This window comes from Peromyscus eremicus, chromosome 19 (assembly GCF_949786415.1).
Source record: "Peromyscus eremicus chromosome 19, PerEre_H2_v1, whole genome shotgun sequence".
Classification (NCBI taxonomy): Eukaryota; Metazoa; Chordata; class Mammalia; order Rodentia; family Cricetidae; genus Peromyscus; species Peromyscus eremicus.
The window spans coordinates 71,785,002-71,808,833 of NC_081435.1; the positions used below are offsets into that span (position 1 = coordinate 71,785,002).

At 38.2% G+C, this 23,832-nt stretch overlaps 1 protein-coding gene across 1 annotated transcript in view; it reads right to left on the reverse strand.

Moving 5' to 3' along the window:
• Znf407 (zinc finger protein 407) overlaps positions 1-17,936 on the reverse strand; it is a 260,585-nt gene extending 242,649 nt beyond the window's left edge. Inside the window, exon 1 of the mRNA XM_059246404.1 lies at positions 17,867-17,936. Coding sequence (XP_059102387.1) covers positions 17,867-17,928 — 62 coding nt within the window. The 5' untranslated portion in view covers positions 17,929-17,936. The remainder of the gene's footprint in view (positions 1-17,866) is intronic.
• Positions 17,937-23,832: the final 5,896 nt, after the last annotated feature.

The window sequence follows — 23,832 nt, forward strand, 5'->3', positions numbered from 1 at the left end:
TGAACCACAGTAAAACTGAAGATCAAAGCCGGGCGGTGGTGGCGTACGCCTTTAATCCCAGCACTCGGGAGGCAGAGCCAGGCGGATCTCTGTGAGTTCGAGGCCAGCCTGGGCTACCAAGTAAGTTCCAGGTAAGGCGCAAAGCTACACAGAGAAACCCTGTCTCGAAAAACCAAAAAAAAAAAAAAAAAAAAAAAAACAAACAAACAAACAAACAAACCTGAAGATCAAGGCACTTGAATAGGATTCCTAAGGCTGGAAAAACAGCAATGGCGGGACCCATCACTGAAAGACTCTTGTGAAATGGACTTACCCCTAAGAGTGAAATGCAGCGTTAGGTAAGAAGTTTCACTTTAAAGTTTCCTGATGCCTGGACTTAAACACAACAAATAGCTAAATTAATTTAGATTCAAGTAAGGTATGCAATATAAGCAAGTTAATTTTGAGATATGTTCAAGAAAAAAAAATGTTGCTCTATATTCACTTTCTACAAATGGTGACATAAGGGTACCACAACTGAAAGAAAAAAAAATTAAGCATTCTATATATTGCATTATCATAAAAATTTTATCACAATAAGGGACCAAAAAGGTGGTTTAGTACAATAAAAGGCTAGAGAGATGGTTAAATGGTTAAGAGCACTGATTGCTCTTCCAGAGGACCCACATGGCAGCTTCCAGGGCACCTGCACTCACATGTACATACAAACTAAAGACACCCCCAAAGTGGAGGAGAGGCAGTGTGTTTAAATGGAAAGAATTATCTGCTATAAATACAGAAAGAAATGCACGATTTATCACTGATTACTATGATGAGAACTGGAAGTTTAAGCACTTATCCATGATTTTTTACTCAAAATATCATGAAAGACTATAATGACAGCTACAAGCTATGAAATCAGTGGTTTTAGAAACAATGTAATAATTTAATCAATTAATCAATCATAAAATTCCTACATGAGAAAGATTACTAAAAATAGATTTGGTAGGGTCAATCTAAAAAAAAAGGAAATGAGAATAAAACGCAGCAATAAAGGAATACAGAGAAACAGGAGCAATCACAAACTGATTACCCTTTGTGTCGAAGAAATGAGGTTTAATAAAAAGGTGAGCATAAAATGGATGGGTAAATAATAAATTATTAAGTTTACATCATAATTCTAGAGATTGAATTTTAAAACTTAGCACAAAATATATCCAAATATAAATTACTTCTATCTAAAAAGCTTGAATATATATACTTATATATAAAATATAAATTACTTCTGTTTTTAGCTTGAACATGCCTCACAACCTTTCTGAAAACATTAAAACACAGACACACACACAAATCTCATAAAAACTCAAAAGCAGAAGCCATAATACAAACACAAAGGACTTGTCAGGTAGAAAAGGGGTGGTGGTGGCATAAAACAGTATGAAACAAAGAACCTCCAAGGATACCACTGAGTTCGTTTTATGCGGGCCATCTACTGTTGGACCTAGGGCCTGCTCTTAAAGATGGCTTGTATTACCGGTGAGACTTAGCTGGAAGAGACTAATTTTTCATTTCAGATGGTTATCAATTGGTGACAGCTAATGAGCAAGGGATGGAAGCAAGAATCCATATCTCTCCGTGCTGAGACTCCATCTGGCACTGACCTGTGCAGGCCCTGTGCATGCTTCCAGTCTCTGAGTTTGCACGGACCATCAGGCCTGCCATGTTTTAGATGGCCATGTTTCTTTGGTGTTGTCCATACCCTCTGGCTCTTACAATCTTTCTGCCTCTTCTTCTGTGCTACAATAGTGACCCAAAGCTTGTTGGAGAAACCAACCAATACCTGATTGGATTTAAGGCACACTCCGCAAGATGCAATCAATGCCTGATACTGCTCAGGTGGCCAAGAACCTGAGACTAGACAGCCCAGGGACCTAGGGGAAAATCAAATACCACTGTTCTACTAAAGGAGCACACCAGTAAACTGACTCGAGGCAACATTCTGCTGTCCTCAGAGATCAGTGCCTTGTTCAACCGTCATGACAGAAGTTTCCTGCTGCAGCAGATGAGAGCAAATACAGAGGCCCGCAACTGGACAACGTGCCGAGCGAGAGACCTTGGGACACTCAGTCTTAAACGGGATCCCTTCCCTCAGGGACCACAGAACTCATAACGAGTTTTTATTTTTTACTTTTTTTTAAACAAAATGAACATGAAATAATACTAAAAAATATATACATGCTACTTTTAATTTCCAAAATTGTTAAACTGAGTTATTAAAAGGACAACTCTATAGCCATCTTCATATCTAAGAAATATAAAGGTTTCCCTGCTAGTACAAAAGTATACAATAAGCTACTCAGTGCAAATTAAAAATATCAAGTCACTGATATTTGCAAAGTAATGAACTAAGACCTGTGAAAGCCACCTACAGAACACAACTTGACCCATGAAAGGTAGCAAGGATTGCCAAAAACTTATGAGGCTCTTTGTCAGGTGTAACTATTCTAAAAACATATTCTCAAACTGTTAATAAAGCTATGAAGTATACCAATAAGGAAAAATACCTGCAAACTCTGTGGTTTCCTTGAAGACAGCTTTAGGGCTAGCGGCCAAACAAAGGGCAAATGGTGGAGGTGACTGAAGAACACATGCAGGAATCCCCTGCCACAATGTCCTGGACAGCAGGAGGCAGCCAGGCTAAAGAGTTCTCTGTGGTCCAACCATTCTCAGAAAGAGGCCAAGACAGAAAGAAACTAGATGCACCTATGAAAGCACAGATACACAGACACAGGAGACAGCCATACCAGTAGGCTGTCATGTTTGGATTAGAATGTCTTAGAAGACAGAGCCATTTAGGTTTCCTTAAAGGGAAAGGATGAGCGGGGCAAGTACTAACAGGTAGGGAAAGTCAGGGAGAGGCACCTGCAGGCTGCTGCAGGCTTTGCTTCCCAAGCCATCTGTTCATAAAAGCCCTCTCCTCTACAATGAACAAGAGTTGGCTCTGATTCTTGCCCTCCAAGAACTGCTCCATTCTGCAGCAAAAATGACTCGATGACAGCTCCAACATCCAAATATAAGGCAAGAAGGAAAATCTTCCTGAAATACCAACTCAACATTTCTCATCTCAGAGTTTATATGGTTACACAGCTATGCTTCACTTAAAGTTTTGGGGTTTGTTTTGCTTTCCTGATATATTTACAGGGAAAGACATTAAAGAGAGTAGTTCAAAAAGAAAAATCCACACATTACATTCAGAGTTGGGAAGATGGCTCAGTCGGCAAAATGTCTGCTGTGCAAACATGAAGAGTTGAATCTGTATCTGCACAACCCAGGCAGGAAGCTGAGAATGGCAGACCAAGTCCCTAAACCCAAGGATTGGAAGCTGAAGAGAGCCGGATCCCGGGGCTGCCCAGCCAGGCTAACAGTGAGTGAGCTCCAGACTCAGGAAGAGATACTGCCTCAAAAAACAAAATGGAGAGTGACTGAGAGAGAAATCCCTTATCAGATATCAACCTCCGTCTTCTCCATGCATGTGCATACATATGTATACATTATATACTACAACACACAAACACACATAAAATACAACAAAATGAAACAAAATAGTATGCTCCTATATTTTTAATAACAGGTACTGTGTTATTTCATCTAGGGAATTTTTTTCCTTATTTCAAAGTTGTATCCCTGTATCTGCAATATTGAAGAAGGGCAATGGGCTAGGGAGATCAGTTAGCTTGGAGCTGGAGAAATGGCTCCTTGCTTGCTGAACACATGCCGCTCTTGCAGAGGGCCCAAGTTGGTCTCTTCACACTACAAAGGGCAGCTCACAGATGCCAGCAACTCCAGCACTGTTGGCCTCCTGGGGCTGAGGAAGAGGCACGAGCATGGATGGTGGGGGCACCTGCGTGTGTGTGAATGCACAAGCACACACTTTAAAATAATGGTTTAAAAAGCTGGGCATGGAGACCTCTGTTTATAATCCCAGCAATAAGAAGGTGGGACAGGTAAAACTCAGGGGTTCACTAGACTACTCAGTGAGCGCCAGGCAAGACTCAGTCTCAGACACAGAATGAATGGCACCTGAGGAGTGGCACCTCAGTCTGCACACAAACAACAACACATTCATGCATATACTCATAAACTCACACAGGCACCCACAGAAACACCACCACATGCACACACACTTGCACATACAACACAAGAAAAAATACATAAAAATAAATAGAAAAAAGGTATAAACATGTATTTTAGAAGAAAAAATGAATTATAAATTTTTTATCCAGAAGTTTACTACTATCTAGTTGCCAAAAAGTATAGTTAGTTGTGTTATATAATTATAAATGTGAACTAAGAAAAATAAGTATCAAGCACTATCATGAACAGTGACAACAAAGGAGAGAAGTAACCATTACAAGTTCCTTAAAAGAAAACTGAAGGGCAGGATTACTGGTAGACATGTGACATCCTGGCACTCAAGAGGATGAGACAGTAAGACAGCAAGTTCTAGGCCAGCCTAGGCTGCAAAGCAAGACTCTGTCTCAAAAACATCAAAGAAATGAATGTGATGATTATTCTTTCTCTTCTGTAAATAATGTTCCAAAAACAAGAGGACTGAAATCAAGTGTAAAGGAATCGTGGTCCCTGACTTTATCCTAGAATTAGGGTAACAATGCAACAAAATATAGAAACAAAACAGTATGTGTACAAATAGGATGAATGGAATTAGCAGGACAGGACAGGACAGGACAGAGCACATGACTAACTCACAAACAAATAAGCCTATAGAGCAATAACGATATGATTTTTGAAAAAGATGACTAAAATAAACAAATGACAGTGGAGCTTAAGTAAATGATATTGAAAAGCTAGATACTCAAAAAATGGAATGAAAGAAAATACTTTTTTCTCATCCTTTAAAACAATCAATTGAAAACAGATCATGACCTTACACTAAGCCCTGCACTTTTGCAGTATGAATCCAGGTACAGGAAGCACCTGAATATCTGAGCACAGGAATGGATTTCTAAGTAGGAACCCAGGTGCTCAGTAAACAGGAGTCAGAAACACAAACAGAATTGAATCAAATGCAAATGCTTGCTCTGCAAAAAAAACCAAACAGCACAGCAAGAGCCAGTGTTTGAGGGGAGACAATCTGTGTCATCAGTATATCCAACATGGAACCAATAGCTAGAAAACCTGAAAAGCCCAATACTCAAAAACAAAATAGCAAGAAATCCAGTCAATAAATGGTGGTGGTTTTGAACTTCAAATGAAAAAGTACAAACAGGCAAAAATAAATGGAAAAAAAAATTACACACCTTCCCCACGAGACAGACGAAAACAGAACGCACACTGAAAGTCCACTTCACCCACTTGGAATGGCTGTCATCCGAAAACAGATACTGCTGCAGTTGGGTGGCAGATTCACTGAAGTACTCATGAAATTTAGCACAGCCATTATGGAAATCAGTATGGAGGCTCCTAAAAATAAAAAACCTAGAAATATGGAGCTGGAGAGAAGGTTCAGAGGTTTACAGCACTTGCTTTTGCTGAGGGACCATGTTCAACTCCCATCAGCCACATGGTGGCTCACAACCATCTATAACATCAGTTCCAGTAGATGCAATGCAAACTTTTGACCTTACATGGGTACCAGAGACATAGCACACATATATACATGCAGGCAAACCATTCATACACATAAAACAAAATTGGTAAAAATTAAAAAAACACAAAAACTAAAAATAGAGCTCCTAGGTCTATAACCAAACCAATCTAAGCCAGCATATCCCTATGCAAATGAAAAAAAATGGTGTACACATACACAATTGAGTATTAGTCAGCCATAAACAAGAATGAAATAGTTATTTATTGGAAAATGGATAGAATTAGAGATCATCATGGTAAGTAAAATGGGCTAGTCCCACAAAAAACAAATGCATGTTTTTCTCTGACAGGTGAAATCTAGGGGAAACAGCCCAGGACATAAAAAAAGGGATTGATAGGATGGATATACCAAGAGAACTTAGAAAAGGGGCTGAGAGAAGGAAGGAATATAATAAAGAATAGAATAGGAGTATGAGTAAATTATATGCATATTTGGAAATGTTATAATGAAATCTTTTACTCTGAATGATACGTGATAATAAAAATTCAATTTATAAAAATAATGGGTGGTGGAGGTGCATGCCTTTAACCCTAGCACTCAGGAGGGCAGAGGTAGGTGGATCTCTGTATTGAGAGAGGAAGGGAGACATAAAGAAAGAAAGAAAGAAAGAAAGAAAGAAAGAAAGAAAGAAAGAAAGAAAGAAAGAAAGAAAGAAAGAAAGAAAGAAAGAAAAAAGAAAGAAAGGAAGGAAGGAAGGAAGGAAGAAAGGAAGAAAGGAAGAAATAAGTAAATAAATAAATAAATAAAACCAGCAAACTATCTAATTTAAATTAAACCATTCTATAGGTGTTACACTGAACCTGCTATTTCCCATGACTCTTGCTTTGCCACATGTGCATGAAAAGGAAGAGAGAAGCAGGAATTATTTAAACCTTAGCAAACAGAAACTTCTTCAATCATTTTATTGAAAAACAAGTATTTTTAAAATTGTAAAATGCCATACCTATATACAATGTCTTGTGATTTTATAACTATATATTTGCATTAATGTCACAACAGCATGCAAACCAAGTAGGAGTGTGGTCTAGACCACCCACGTTGGGACAACACACAATGTTAACTCATTAAAAAAAATACAGCACTATTCCTCCTATGGGGTTGCATTGCCCATCCAGCCTTAAGACAAGGGGAGGACCTTAGTCCAGCTCAACTTGAAATGCCATGCTTTGTTGATACTCATGGGAGGGAAGCCTGCTGTTTCTGAACAGAAAGAGAGGAGGAGTGGATTTGGGGAGGAGGCAGAGAGAAGGTGAGAGAGGGAATGAAAGAGAGGAGAGAGGGGAAAAAAAAAGAAACATACAGCACAAGCTGACATACATATATACTAGCTTACATTGTAATTTTCACGCAGCATTTGCAAATTACAATTTAAACCAAGTAAAACTGTATCTTGAGGAAGAAAAAATTCTCATGTCTTAAAATGAATCACCTAATTTATAGCCAATGTAGAAGTTATTCTTAAAGAAAACATAGAAGAACATGCTCAGAAGCACATTAGCTTCCTAAGAAGTAATTGATTACTTAAAAATTAAATCTAGGAAAAGCCTTACAGAACCCAAGTATTGGAAAATGTTCCAGTAGATGCAATGCAAACTTTTATTCTGACATCGACTCCAGGCTGGACAACAGTGAAAGTTGGCTTTCAATATAATGGAGACAGAAAATGTTCACCATGAATGGCTAATAGGCCTCAAATCTTACCTTGACTTTCCTTTTATACTGAGGCAGTATCTTAAGATACCACTGTTCAAACACACATACACACACACACACACACACACACACACACACACACACCACAATTTAGCTAAAATCCATGGCAATGACAATGGCAATATATCCCTGAAAAGCAAAATTTTATACTCTTGTATCATGCTAGATATACTTCTATGTAAACTTTACGTTAATTCATGTGAAATTAACAATATTTGACTTTTGACACTAATAAATACTGATTTGTATAATGCAACATGAGTAGGTTCTAATGTCTAATAACTACCAAGTAATGCTAGGAGTCTCCTGGAATGGAGTCAAGGTCAGCTGAAATGAAAGAGATACTTTGCAGAATGTTAGGATAACTACAGAACACCAATGGCAGCTGACATATACATGGGAGAGAACGTTCTACCTAAGAATAGAATCCCTGCATCCTAAGCTCACAATAGATCATACAAGTTGATTAGGAACAAGAATTGGAGTCTGAAGAGGTCATCTTAGAAAATAATTGTATAACTCCTTTATTTTTCCATCACAGCACTTCTGATTAAGAAAATAAAAATATAGTTACTCATTGGTTCAAATGGACGGTCAAACTGCCTTGACACAAGTTCATAAAAATTACTTTGAAAAGTTGTGTTTCCTGAAAACTCCCTGGGAAAAATATTGCTTAGGACTTTTTTAATAATCTACCAAGTAATCATGAATGTAAAGAACCTCTCACAGAAGTTAGTGCTGTATAATGAAACTGGCTAAAGTTGATAGGTAGGCATAATTGAAGGCTGCAGTAAAAGTATAGGCTTTTGTTCTCCTTATTTCTGGCAGTGACTGGGAATCAAAGAAAAGAGTTTAAGGCCTATTTAACCAGAGGCCAGATGTATAAGCCAGTGTTCTAAAAGGAAATTGAGTGAAATTAGAGAAAAGAATGGCCAAAAAAATTGAGATTCAAACTGGTAGGAAACACCTCCATTCTTAAAAATTTAAAAACAGCTAATAATTTTTACAGCTGATATTAATGGCAGTACTAGTCTCTAGAATCCCAAGAAAAAAAATCTCAATCGTTTTGTCCAATTAAATAATTACTTGATAAATCAATAAAGGAGTATGGAATAACATAATTATTGCTGCAATATTATAATATTTGGGTTTCATTGGGGGGAAAGGTGAATAATGAGAAAAAGTAAATTCTGACCTAAAAATTAAACATAAAAACACATAAACACACATATACACACAGCCTTTATTCTCTAGTGTTCAATGAGAATGTGATGAGAAAGATTAGCTACAGAAGGAATAAACAAGAAAGAGACTCAGCAAGATGGGCCATGACCTTTATCCATGATAAAAGTGACAGCCAGAAGACGTGGACTGTTGGGTAGGCATTGTAGAGAACACAGACAAGAAAAGAGGCAAGAAGGGAGACAGAAGAAGTTCTGACAAGTACTACTGATTGATGAAAAAGCTTATATGCACATGGAATCTGCAACATGATGAGACTCATATAAAACTGAATTACCATGTGATATTTTATTTGTGCTGAAATGTGGTGATATCTTAATTGTGCTTTAAATAAATAAAGTTTGCCTGGAGATCAGAGGAAATAGCAAGCCATTTTAAGTAAACGAAGAAGTCAAGCAGTGGTAGTACATGCCCTTAATCCTATCACTTAGCAGGCAGGATCACTGTGTGTTCAAGGCCACACTAGGGAAGAGAGCCAAGTGTGGTGACACACACCTTTAATCCCAGTTCCAATCATAGAGTTCTGGAGGTCTGTACAGACAGGAAGTGACAGAGCTGGCCAGGAAGAGGAAGTAACGTAGCTACACAGCAAGCAAATCAGATGGCAGAATAGCAAGGCATATAAGCCTGGGTAGACAGGAAGTCGCTCTCTGTGGAAGCTGCAGAGTTGGTGAGGTGAGGTTAGCTCATGGTTTGTCCTAATCCTCTGTTCTTTCTCTCAGGCTTTAACCCAAATTTCTGGCTCCGTGTTTTTTTATTTATTAAGACCATTTAGAAATTCGTCTACAACCATGCAACAGCCCAGGAAAGAGATGGGGTACAATAGAGACATGCCCACGGTAGTGCCAATACACTGGCCAAATGTCTTTCCTTAAGGCCTGACTCTACACTGTCAGTTACAGCTCTACAAGAGTTCTCTACTGGGTTGGCTTCCTTGACACAAGGACGGAAAGTACAAGACATAGCAGCAGACAAGGACCTCTGCGCCAGAATCCAACTCACTCTCCTATTCTTAACCTCACATTCCAAACCCTCATCCATCCCACTGGAATACTTTCCTTGTTAAGCATTTACTAAGCCATCATCTCCATAATCTTAAGTATTTTCCTTTACTACCCTCTCCAAGCCTTCCTCAAGGCCCCTGGGCAGTCCAGACCTCCTAGAATAAGGATAAACTGCCCCCATGGGCATCTCAGAGCTCTCAATGCACTTCCCTTGAATTGCTGTAAGGCTATAATCATTTAAAAGGCAGCCCTTCACAAGGGCCTTCTTCAAAGGAGCACCTCATACACAAAACTATTTTACCGCAGCATTTTACTTGTGTATGTGTCTCTTTGTTCTCATCCTCTGCCTAACAAGTCCAAACCCAAAGCCCATGGGAACAGAAGAGAGGCTATCATCTTTAAATGTGACAAGACTAACAATTAAAATCTTATGACTAGGATCACAAGGATTCTTTCAAAGCAGCAGATATGTTACATTCCCAGTTTTGCTAAGAACAGGAAGAGGAATGGACAAGTAAAGCAAGGAGACAGTTCTGGCTTCTGTATCTTTGTTTTCTCTTAAATGAGCATCCTGCCTCAACACTGTTATGTGAAAATGACTAAAACTGAGAGGAGAAAGCTGGAAGCCTGGTAGCTCCACCTGGCTGACCCAGCCCACCTCCTCCCATACCTGCGCCTAGCTTCTGCAGCAAGGCCGTGAAAAGGTCTCCAGACTAGCAGTTGACATGCCCTATACTCCTGGACCCCTGCTTTCCTTGCTTCTCCCTCACCATTGCCGCAGGCTGCTGCAAGAACATGAAATAGAGATTCAGCTGTATGTGATGAAGCTAAACCTGGAAGGGTCAAGGAATCCTTCTGGAGGAGAAGTCAAGTGTGAAGGAATATTTGATGTTATTCGGCTTTTAATATATCAGCTGCTTCCTGTGTGCTCATACTCCTAGGCCATAACAGCAAACAGTATAAGCTTCTCAGACCTATTGCTGATCTGCATTAGGCCTAGGAGACAGGCTGAAGTGTAGATGCATAGCTTTGTTCCTGGTGCAAATGAAGTCCAGACCTTCCTTCCCCTCACAGGTGAAATGGCATTCCAGAGCAATTGACTCAGGATAAAAGTTGTTGTTGTTGTTTGGTTTTTTTGTTTTTTGTTTTTTTTTTTTTTTTTTTTGCATACGAGATTGAGACAGAATTCCTGGATCAGACAGAGTTGCCTGGCCAGAGAAGAAAGAACAAGGCAGAGTTTTTTCTGTATGGTAGGTGGATTAGATTAGGTCAGGAGAGTAGGAAAGGAAGGAAGAAGCATGGATGGAGGAACTGAGGATAAAGATAAGATCGGCAGCAGAAAAGCTTAGTTAGGGCTAGAAGAGGACAGGAAGAGGAGGGGCAGAGAGAAGCAGAGCGTGAGAACAGAACTGAAGCCATGTAGAAAGAGAACTTAGGAAGAAGAGACAGAGAGGAGTTAAGCACAAGAGCAGAAAAGAGGCTGTGTAGAGAGAGAACTGACTCAGAATAAAATGTATGGACTAAAGAGTTTCATGTACTTAGATTCATTAAATAAAATGTATGGACTAAAGAGTTTCATGTACTTAGATTCATTTATTACCATCAAAGCTTAGATATTCATCTGGTCTTAGATTCTTCCTGGACCCTGGGAGAGGGCTATCAAGGGGCTGGACTCCCACAGTCCACTATACTACTTTCTGTTATCTCCCACTTAGGAGCATCTATAACTGCTCTCTAAAATTCACCCTGCTATGGTCACTGAATTTTTTTAAAATTCTGCAGACAAGAACTCAAAAGCTACTAACTTTGAATAACTTGGATTATCTACGACCAAGAAAGTCTCCATCATTCTCAGAAACACACCAACGTTTGTGTGTCATAACCAATACATAATAAAGAAGGAGAATTTCTGATACACTGAGAACAAGTGACCTACTATAAAAGGGAAGCAAAAACCGCTGTTTGCTGGGAAACAATTATCAGCTGCACAGAAACAAACCTTAGGAGCAAGTCTCTAAAAGAAGAGAAAATTCTGCAAAATAAAATGAGTGAAGCGGTACCTTAAAGCATGCAAGAAGTTTTCATTTGATATGGAAAGAACATTTTTTACAAGTATCTAATAATAGGGCTGTACAGTGCTCAAGAGAGAAACACAAAACCAAGGGGCTAAAGATACATGAACTTGCAGAAAGTATTGACTTGACTTTACAAGTTCCTATTGCAGCACTCCTGAATTATGAGGGCTTTGATTTATGTGAGCTTGTTAAAATATATCACTCACATAAATGGGACTTCCTCATGAGAAGAAAGAAAAAAAAGTGAAACTGGAAAAAACAGTGTAAATAAATCGCACTCCCTGAAGTCCTTCCCACATGCTTAAGATGGGTCACAGTTTTGGATCTAAGCTTCCCAGCAGCAAACACAAAGAGGAAAACTCAATTACATACATGATTTGCTAGGACCCAAGTCTAAAATGACAAATCATTACAAGGAATGCACAACATCTCCTAGAATAGACCAAAGAGAAATCACTTTCCTGAGTCTTACAGGCAAGATATGACATTTTAATGAACAGCAGTCCAAACACTGAATTAACAAAGTTGATTTCATGTTATTTCTTGAAACTTTCTTAAGTTTAAGTCATTATCATAATAATTATAATGTAAAAACTGATCTATAGGACAAAGAAAACAAAAACAGCACAGCGAAAGAATCAGCTTTTAGCAATAATAATAATAATAAAAGGGAAAACACACACACAAACTTTAAGAAATGAATGGTGCAAAGCCTAGCATGTTGGCACACATATGTTGTCCCAGCACACAATACTGAGGCAGGAAAATGTCAAGCTGAAGGCCAACCTTGAACTCTATGCTAAGACCCAGGAACTGTGTGGAATTTGGACATGGTATGCTACAGACATTTTAGACATGGTATGCTATAGATATTTGTGTTAGCATTCACCTAGAAAACTTACAAAGTAGATGTCAGAAAAAAACCTACTGCAGCACTACATGCATGGTAAACAAAGAATGTCAAAATGACCAATACAATCCTAAACTTTGGCTGGGTGACTTTGGTGAAAACTGTGTCTCTATCCACATGACCTAAATAAACTACTGACTGACCCCATTGAATGCAGAAGCCAATCTTCCATTGAGAACAACATTTCCTTTGGATGAATGATGTTGCTCTTAAATCATTCTACTGAGAAATGATTCACTGGGCTTCCTTTCAATTAAAACCTCCTTTTCCGTAAAACTACTGTGTCACACGATTACAAACTATTATTTAGACCTAACTGTCCACAGATGAGGACACAAAAAAGACAGAAGAAAGGGAACCTGGAAACATGCAAAGGTACATTAAGTTATTAAAAATGCAGCAAGCGCCTTACTTGTTATGGTAAACAGTAAACAAGACTGAAAGAACAGGCATGTTTGTCTTCTACTTTACTACAATAGAGATTTCTTCTGTAGATATTTTTAACCCCAACAGGAGCCCATAAGCATTTTATTTTTCCTAAATTAACTTGTGTGGGTAGTTTTAAAAAAGAAAAGAAACACTAATTGCAAACAAGAGAAAGAAAGGAACAAATAAGAGGAGACAGAGGGAGTGTGACAGGGGAAGGGAAGCCTTGCAACACAGAGGACTGAGGAGTCTTGTGAATATCAGCACTTGGAAGACAAAGGCTAGGAGATCTCTGAGATCAAGGCCAGCCTGGTCTACAGAGTAAATTCCAGGAGAGCCAGAACTACACAGAGAGACCCTGTCTTGAAAAAACAACAATAATAGTGTGGTAATTTGAAAGAATATGGCTCCCAAAGGGAGTGGCACTTATGGGAGGTGTGACATTGTTGGAGTAGGTGTGTCCTTGTTGGAGGAAGTGTGTTACTGTGGGGGTGGGTTCTGAGATCTCCTATGCACAAGTACACCCAGTGACTTGACAGACTACTTCTTGTTGCCTGTAGGACACCTGGCTACTTCTCTAGCACCATGTCTCCTGCACACCACCATGCCACACCATGATGATAATGGACCAAACCTCTAAAAATGTAAGCCACCCCAAATAAATGTTTTCCCTTTATAAGAGTTTCTGTGGTTATGGTGTCTCTTCACAGCAATAGAAACCATAAGACAAATAGTTACCTTTACAAAATCTGCACAAAATGGGACCCATTACCATTCCTGCATGAATGGAAGAGGGGTTCATGAGGCCCCCTTCTTCCCTGAGGTATTACTGTCAGGTAATGGTTGCTGGAGGAGTCATTTTTCTTCAGGGGTATAACTACTAATATGTTGCCCATGATCTAGTAAAGAGCCCCTATCCATGCACATGCAAATAACCTTAATCACACCTAGTGGGCCACAACGTTTTACAAATGACAGCTAGCCCCAAATCTCAAATGTCCAACGAAAGAGAGGTCACCAACACTATTAAGGTTCATTTGCCTGAAGGAAATGTACAGAAGTAACCTCCAGCTTGAATAAAAACAACACACAACTATGCTGACGTCTTCCAAACATAGTTTCCCTAAAGCAAGCATAGATTGTGATCTGGATAATCATTATTAAATTGCAGGTGCAGTTCCTCTGTCTACTAAATCATTTAACCCTTACGGCTTATTATATACTATCTAATTTAAAATCCTTTAATACCAAAGTGGTACCATGAGCATTCTGGAAAGATTCTACCTGTAAGGATATTATTTCATGGACACAAGCAAGCAAGCAAGCACGCACGCACTTGCACACACACACTTGCACACACACATACACACTCGGGGGCATAAAAATATCAAAGAAGCAGATGAAACTCCTAGGCAAAAAAACCTCTCCTATCTGCCCCCCTGTTCAAAGCCAGTTGACTTTAAGCACTGTACTACATAGACCTGACATTCACGGGAAACACACTGGTTTTGGCTGAACTTAGTTTTACAATTTTTATAATTTTTATAATTGTAAAAAAGCTCTATTCAAGATTATTATGAATGAAATCAAAGCATTATAAGGAAATTTCATTCACTTGTATAACAGACAATTACTCATTTAAAACAGGGATTACTTTAGAATGGACTTGCAAATTAATTGGAGTTTATTATTTAAAAATGTGAGCTCGATGTGGCAATATTCAGTTCCTTGGATTAAGTGTAAAATATCTCACAAATACTATGTTATATGACCTTAAGGTGAGTTAATGCAAATGTATATTAAAAAATTGGATTCTTAACAAAGCTATCATCATTTCAAGTACTCAGGAGTCCTCAAAAACAAATGTGAAATTTTAGTTGCTTTTCTTCCATGCTATTCATGGTGACAAAATTTATTGGCTCATCAAACTTTATAGTGCAAGTATGTGAATTTGTTTTTAATAAATTATCATTTTTTCATATATCAGTCAAAGCACAAGGCCTAAATACTTACAAACAAAATGCATTATTAATTTAATTGTCACAGCCTATTTAGCTAATTTCTATTACATTTTTTCTGTAATATGCAATGCATTAGAGAGTAGAATCAAATTCCAAACATAAAAAATAAACTGATTATACTGTCTTGGAAAAATTAAAATATAGCAAGCTTGCAAAATTATAGCCAAAGCATCAATGTTTTAAATGGGTGAGAAAAATCTTTAACTTAATTGACAAACATTATTCCCAAACTGAAGGTAAAGCAAACTCACCATTTCTGTGATGCTTAAAACCACACAGACAAAAAGGAGGAACCTTGTACTAGATTACATTTGTAAGTCATGGATTCCTCCAAACACAAATGCACACTGAAAAATAGTATTTATACCTAACTCTAGACTTCTGATGCATCATTCTTGACAATAATGACAGAAAAGAAGACAACATCAAAAATATATATGAATAAAAGAATTTTTAACAGGAAGAAAAATTTAAAGACATCTAGTTTAGATGAATCTTGTCCTTGAAGAATTTAAAAGTAGCCCTGCAGATAATCTAACTGCATTTTCACACTGCTTGACAAGGCTCGTATAACGGCTGCAAGAGCACAGCAGTGTCTCCCACGAGAGGAAGCCATGTGATCTTTCTGTCACTGGATGAATCTGGAGTGCTCCCAATGGAAATCTGTTTAAATCTTGGTCACCAACCCAAGGCAACACTGAGAAGTGTTGGGCACTGCAAGCGGCTGGGCCTACTGGGAGGAATCAGGATCCGAAAGAATACCCTGGTCCCTTTCTGAATCTCTCTCCCACTCTAGGTGACCTTAGATAAAAGGGGTCCTCCAACTTGTGCACAACCCCACATATGTCACAGACAAAAAGGAATGGAACCAAATGACCATAGTTAAAACATCTCAGAGAAACTAACAGCCAAAGCAAACTTTCCTTCTTTAAGGATGATTAGCTCAGACATTTTGTCACAGCAATGGAAAGGCAGCAAACCTCTTGTCTTAGTTACTTTTTATTGCTGTAATAAAACACCATGGCTAAGGCAACCCATAGAAGAAAGAGGTTATTCAGGGTAAAATTCGAAAGGGCGAGTCCATGACCATCAAGACTGGGAGCAAGGCAGCGGGCAGGCATGGCACTGGAGCAGTAGCTAAGAGCTTACTTACATCTATATATATGAAAGCAGTGCGGAGGAGGGAGAGGGAGGGCACACACTAACTGAGAAGACAGCCTGCCCTTGGAACCTCAAAGTGACACAACTTCTCCAACAAGATCACACCTCCTAATCCTTCTCAAACAGTGCCAACAACTGGGGACCAAGTAACCAAATATCTGAGCCTATGGGGGCCGTTCTCATTCAAACCACCACATCTCTCTAGCTAATACTACGGAGTTAAAGGAACAGAAAATACCTATAAAACACAGGAAAGCTAAACAGAAAAACCAAAAAGTAAATTCGTGACTTTCAAACCCATCGTATACTATATACGGGGTATCTTCTCATTGAAGGTGTTGGCATGATAAATAACGTGTATATAAAGACTAATTATACATACGTGACTCTGATCTAAGTGTGAAAAACATAAGAACGCAAAAAATTCTTTTCAATATTTTTGATTCCTATTCCTTATAGCTATAAAATTAGAATCATAATGTACTCTGTAAGATTATAGGATGATTAGGATAACTCATGTGAAAGCAAAAGGAACATAGTAATAAAAATGAGTTTTTCATTTTCTAAACTAAGTATGAAATACCTTTGACACATCCCAAATTATTCTCTGAAAGTACACAATTTTCTACATTTCAAGAATAATCTGCCTATGATACAGTTGTTAACTGGGTATATTTTAGCCAGAAATAAGTTCAATATTACAATAAAAAAGTATGAGAAAATGAAGCTTAGGCTTAAAAAGAAGGAAGACACAATATGCTAATATTTGAACATAACCATAGTCTCTAACAACACTCTAATGCTAAGGAAACTGAAAGCATTTTAATTTGTGAAAAGGCCATTAGATATTTTAGATATTGCTAATAAGGTTCTGGCCTAGCATTATTTGGTAGATGACTTCAGAGATGTCAACATGTCATGACTGACACTCAAGTGAGTGTAGAATCTGGAGTCTTCTCTTGAGGGTTCAGAGGGAAGCTGAAAACGCAGCCCAGCTCAGGAAGCCGACGATGTTTTTGCAAGTATTGAGTGAGTACCTCTCCAAAGCTTAAAAGTTGTCAGAAGTAGCCATGCTCACCTGGTAGCTGACTGCTAGATATCCGTTCAGCTACAATAATTAAAGCCTACATGATAATGCTAATTATGGTATACCACCAAAGGGAAAAAAAACTGGAAGTTGATGGCACAATAAATGTAGTATTATTTTTCAGGACATGGCAACTGTATTATTATTTGGAGGATGATACAAGATATTTCGTTTCTAATATCAGCAGTGTGCTTAAGTCTACAGTAAGAATTCAAAAACGTTATTCAAAAACCCCCAAAAAAGAATACAGTAAAGACAACATTTAGTTGCTCCCCGCAATGTTTAGTTTTAAACATTTGCTTTACCATATATGAAGGTGTTTACCAGGGACAATTTCCTCCGGTTACAGTTTTGTTTACATCAGTGTACCTTTCAAGTATTTCAAGACTTGATTTTAAAATTACCATATGCCATTACATTTTTCTGAAAAGTTGGCATAATAAATGGCGTTCAAGAAGGAAGATACAAATTCAAGATGAACCACTGATACAAATTTGAGAAGTTATTTCATTAAACAAAACTAAAAGTATAAAAAGTAACTGTACTTACTAAATACAAACTACAAAGGAATGAAAATTACCTTTCTTTTGGGGTGCCAACTCCATGTTTGCCTAGTAGGTGAGTATTTAAGTGCTTCTTCATTACAAAAGCAACCCTAAAAAAATAAATGAAAATTAATTATAGAATTATATCTTGACAATTGGCTGGAAATTTGTAGAGCATTTAAGAATGTTTCTGGTATAGGCATACACACTAGCACAACATGGACACACTCATTCAAATAGTTCCTGGACAGCGCTTGTCTCTTCGTTAAAGCTATCACCCTACTGGAAGCAAAAGAAATAACTGCATCTAAACTGAGGAGCTCCTTATCTGGTGTGGGAATACAAACAGTGTACAAAAGATCAAAATAATGACTGCGGTGCTTTAGTCACTGTGTCCACTGTCAGCGGGCAAGAAAGAGAAAAAGCACCACGGTATAATGTACACTGCCCCCTAGCCAATCTCACACTTCAATCATAAAATGGGCTTGAGAAAATACCATTTTATTCAATATTTAAAGGATTGTAAAAGGGAAAATGAATACATTATAATGAAGCTTCTTTAGAAACACAGTTGTAAGTGCGAGAGGTTTTTTAAATGACTTAAGTGTTTACTATATCTATAGCATGCACACACATACACAAATGTGCTTTTGTGCCAAGAAAATATCAACATAGGTGGAACAAACAAGAGTATCTCCTAACTCACTATCTTAATTTAGAAACAGATAAACTTATAAGCATATGTAAGGAATGGACAGAACACCATCCTTCCTTCCACACAGCACCACATTGATTATATGACTCTCTACAGCACCAGATTTCACTCTGAAGATGACACAAAAATGGCTACTTTGAGAAGTTGGGGGGGGTGGGGATTTACTGTTGTAACTTTGAATGTAAAGGGCTTGCAAACATTTTTGTTAATTATGTATTACAGCTGTCCTTCATAAAGTTAATTACTAATAGCTAAAAGGCAACTGAATCTATTTGCATATGTACATGAAAGGCATGACACATGCAAAAATATGATTTTAATTAGCATTCTATGATATGAAAGGCTACAAATCAAATTGGCATGTTATAAGATTCTTAACATTAAACACTGGATTCATCTGGACATGTTTGCACAAATGGGCAGTGTGAAGAATGTGGAGTCCTGCAGGCTCTCAGAAGAAATTTGCAAAAAAAAGCAAAAGTAAAAGAGTCTCTGGAATCCCAAAACCTTCTTTTTGAAAAATCATATATTTGTTTATTTTCATATACTATTAGGAAAGTATGTAGGGAGAAAATTATATATTTGCATTTTAAATGATTTTTACTTCATTATTCAAATAAAGTTGCATACACTGGAAACACCATTCATTCTGTTTTATATAGTAGGCAATAACAACTATGACGATGGATGTTTGCAACCATGAATATCTGGTCATATCATCAATCATCATAATGGAAAAATAATAATCACATTTAAAGAATCAAACTGTGATAATATTAAGTGGTGAGCCAAAAAACAACAGCATAGATGTTCTATATTTGTTTCTGCTTGATTTGGAAAGAATAAATAACATTTTTCATTTCCTAAAAAAAAAATACAGTAATAACAAGAGTCCATTTAAGTCATAACTTTCCTAGTGTCCTCCATTTTCCAATAATTAAAAAAACATAAAGCTAATAGCAAAGAGCAAAGGTTAAAAACCCAAAGTTGCAAAGCATAGCTTATTTACATGACCAAGTACAATTTAAGAGATTTGAACTCAGAAACCACAGTGCAGTTTTTTTAATAGTGAACCATTTATTAGAATGCTAAGGTCTGAAAAAGATAAGCAAGCAAAAATGTTCCACTGCACAGGAGAAAAACCTTAACAGGAACGAAAGTCTTACCCAACACATGCTCTAAATCAGCAAAGGGTTTCTACTATTAAAAACTCAGGAGGAGATTTGTCACTATTAGGGAAAATGGAAAACGTGTGCAGACTAGAACATGAGCTTATGTTCAACTACAAAATATTTGCTCATCCAGTTTAACTTAAATGACAATTCTTTATATTTGGCTATTTAAAATATGAGTACTATAATACTTTCAATATAATTTTGAATTTAAAAATATGTATGGAAAGCACACCTGGCTGACCAAAGAGAAGAAGCCAATTGATACAGATGTGTTAATGTAGCCTATCATCCATCCACAGCAAAAATAGACTACTGACTGACTTTGTACTTTTAACACAATTCACGGATACAACCAGAAACAAAAATGTCCCTCCAAAAAAGTTCCAGCTGAAATGCCTTGCTAAGAAACATCCATGTTCTGGCCCTCAAGCTCTATGTCAGCTTGTTAACTTTCACTTGGTATGTGACAGGTCCAGTGAGTTCTGCCCCTTTATGGATGTTTCATCTTATACTCACAACAGAAGAACAGGGAACGTAGCACAAAGCCTATAATATTCTTCCTTCATTGGCACTGCTAGTCACACATGTATCCTTTTCATTCATACATTCATCACAGAACCATTTCTGGGCACACAACAGAAGAATGGATCTAGGCAGCTCTGTGGGACATGTGAACAAAGAAAAGTCCTTGCTCTTGGGAAATGTAAGTTCTAGTGAGGAAGGCAGGCAACAAGGGAAAACAGAAGGCATTTCATGTAATGGACAGGAGGAGAAGAAAAATAAAAGGAGGAAACTGAGAGAGGATGAAGAACCCTACCATTAAATGAGCAGTGAGTGATGGTTCCAGTAAGAAAAAAGGCACCACAGACATCTGATGGGCTGAGGAAGAAGCACAGGGCTACAGCAGCAAAAAGTGCCATGGAGGTCAGGTTGGGGAGAACGGGATGGAGCAGACCAGGCAGGCAAGAGTCACAGTGGTATAGACCACAAAGGCCTTGGCTTTTATTCTGTAGGAAAAGCCACTCTAGGTATTGTAACATTTTAACAGTATGCTCACTTTCTGTCTCTCTATCCGCCTCCTTACCACACACACTTCCCACACACACCAGGAGGGAGGGGTGACATGTAACTGTCTCTTGAAGTGACACAGGCAAGGACAGCTAGGAAGAGGATAACTCGTTACAAATGGGAATGTCCCCTATATATAGTGCTAACCACAGCTTGATGGCATTGGATGTGGGTTCTGATAGAGAGGTCACAAAAGAAAGCTAAATACTGGTACAGAATTCTGAAAAGGAGTGAAGCTAGTTTAAAGAGAGAGATCAATTTGAGTCATGTGCACTAAGGCAGCCCACAAGATCTAGAGAGACATGTCAGATAGAAGACTGCCTCTACTGTTCATGAACTCCATAATGGTACAAAGTTCCTTGTCTAGGCTGTCCACCCGATAAGACCCTGACCATCTGAAAAAAAGTAAATAAAATTATCTTTTAAAATTTTGGGGTTGGGGACTAGCAAGATAGCTCAAGGAATAACAGAGATTGTTGCCAAGCTTGATTACCTGTGTTGAATCCCCAGAACCTATGTGGTAGGAAAGAGAACCAGTTCCCATAAATTGTCCTCTGACTTTCATAAGCAGGCTGTGGCAAGCATGCACCAACACACACACACACACACACACACACACACACACACACACACACACGTTAAAAATAATTTTTCAATTATTTTTAAAATATAATTAGCCAACTTATTTGCAAGTGATGACCCAGCCCGCCTCCATCTTAGACTTGAAAGCTATCTTATAGTAAAGGCAAACTAGACTCATTCTGTTTATGATTAATCTCTGTTTCTCACGGAGCTATGCTCCACCTGTAAACTTAACTGCAAATGGCTCTGTATTGCCTGTTCCAAGAAACTGCAACCAAACCTTTGTTTAAAAAAGTTGTAATGACCATCGTGCAATGCTACCTTTGCTTCAAAAGGTTGTTATGACTACCTTGTTATGACTACCTGTTGTCACAACAACTTTGCAATCATGTCTTAGTTTCAGGAGGTCATGATAATTAACTTCTTATGCTTGTGTTCTGCTCTTGCAATCTCACCTATTTTCTCTGCCAAATTCCCTATTTGAAAACGTTCTACCTACTCCTGAGTTATAAAAACCTGTCTTCCTCAAACCCACTGCTAACACCTTGAACCTCACCTTAGGGGGACATAGTCCATGTACACAAATAAAAAAGCTTGCTTTAATTCATTGCTTTCTTTAATTAATTTGGCCTTGATAATTTGGGTTGGTGGTCTTTCTCCTCATATCTTTGGAATTAACACAAATCACTGTAAATGCATGAAATCACATCACTTCAACTGGACTTGGATGTCAAGAGTACAATAGAGTGCTAACATTTACACTCCAGTTTTCAAAATATAATCTTATTTTAAGTTTTCAAAAAATAAATCTTCTTTTAACATTCCCTTCAAAATAGTTCTCCTATACTGTAGATCACGAAAACAACTCTTCTATTGGTCCATTAGGTTCAAACAGTATAACATTCTCCTTTCCATTTATCAAAGTAAATACAGCCTCATAAGCACAGAAAGACATGAGAAGCAAATAAAATGCAGTTGTAATTTGCTTACCTCTGTAACTTGCACCCGCCTGTTAGGCAGGGTGCTGAAATGCAGGCACCAAAAGACAGCTCTAAACCCGGAGCCTGGAGCCTCTTATTCTCTGCTGCAGACAGACAGAATGCAACAGCATGTCCTCCTGAGGGCTGCCTGCCGTCACTTCTATTCTTCTATCTTTGTGGGATTATCATTTTCAACTCTTCAGAAATTTCTTCTATATACGTAATAACTAGCCTCACTTTTGCATAGATTCCAAGTTCAAATGAGAGCAAGGCCTTCCAAAGGATATGGACATTTCTAGGGTAGAAGTTACTGCAAGCCACACTTAACAAAAAGACACATTATGAAGCAACTGACCTTATAAATTTAAAGACCGTATCTGACATACATTAAAAGCAGCACCCTGATGCTCACATCACTCTTCCCGTTGGATGTCCAGTGAGACATCAGCACTCACCCATCCAGGTATCCCCACAGTTCCCCAACAGCTGGAGAGAAGACAAGTTTCACTCAGTAAAAACTGTGTGATCAAACAACCAAATTATTGACTTTTTAATCTCTACTAAATAAAATGTTCACCAAAAAGACAACAGGCTGGGAGACGAGCTGGGAAAGGCTAATGAGTGTTTACAACAATAAAAACTTTTGGACCTATTTCTGGTTATTGTGAATTGCTTCTATTATATTAACCGGAGGATATGTTGGCCCTTTAAGTAAAAACTACAAGTCTAGGGGCAACATGGCAGCTTGATGAAGGCCAGGACAAAGACAGAAGGCTAAACCTGGTTCTGCCATTTCGTACAGTGTAAAGCTGAGGATGCTATGTGCATTCTCTACTTCCTAATGACCTTAAGCAAAAGAAGGATTTCCTAGGAGGGCTGTGATAAAGGAAAAACTCCTCTAAGTGCTGGCATCATGAGAGGCAGGGTAGAAGTACTAGATCTAAACCCTGGCATTAGCATGGTTCTCAACAAAATCCAGTAGATTTGGGTTCAACTACGAAGACAGGTGGTTAGAAAAAAGAATTTTAACTCCAAAATGCCTACATTCCTCTTGACCATAAGTGATATGCACAAAAGCTGAAATAAAAGTGTAGTTCACACATGACAGCGCCTAGGATTTTCACCAATAAGCCACCTCAGGCAACACCCCAATGTGAAAATCACTTACCTAAAGAACAATTCACAAACCCAATTCTGCTCATACTATGGGCCCGTAAAGGCCAGAGGAACAAAAATAAAGCATCTCAAAACTATGAAACAGCAGGGAGGAACGAATGCTGTCACACAGCATGTGTGTGAAGAGTAAAACTTCAGCCTCACTCAATGTCCTGTACTTGCTGTTGAACACTGAAGTCCAGGCAGAGAAGATAAGCATTTCCTATAAACTCCCTGCACCATTCACTATCACTGACATAGCACACACAGCAAGTGTGCAAAATGAACAGACTTACAAAGCATTATTTAGAAAATGTACAATCCCG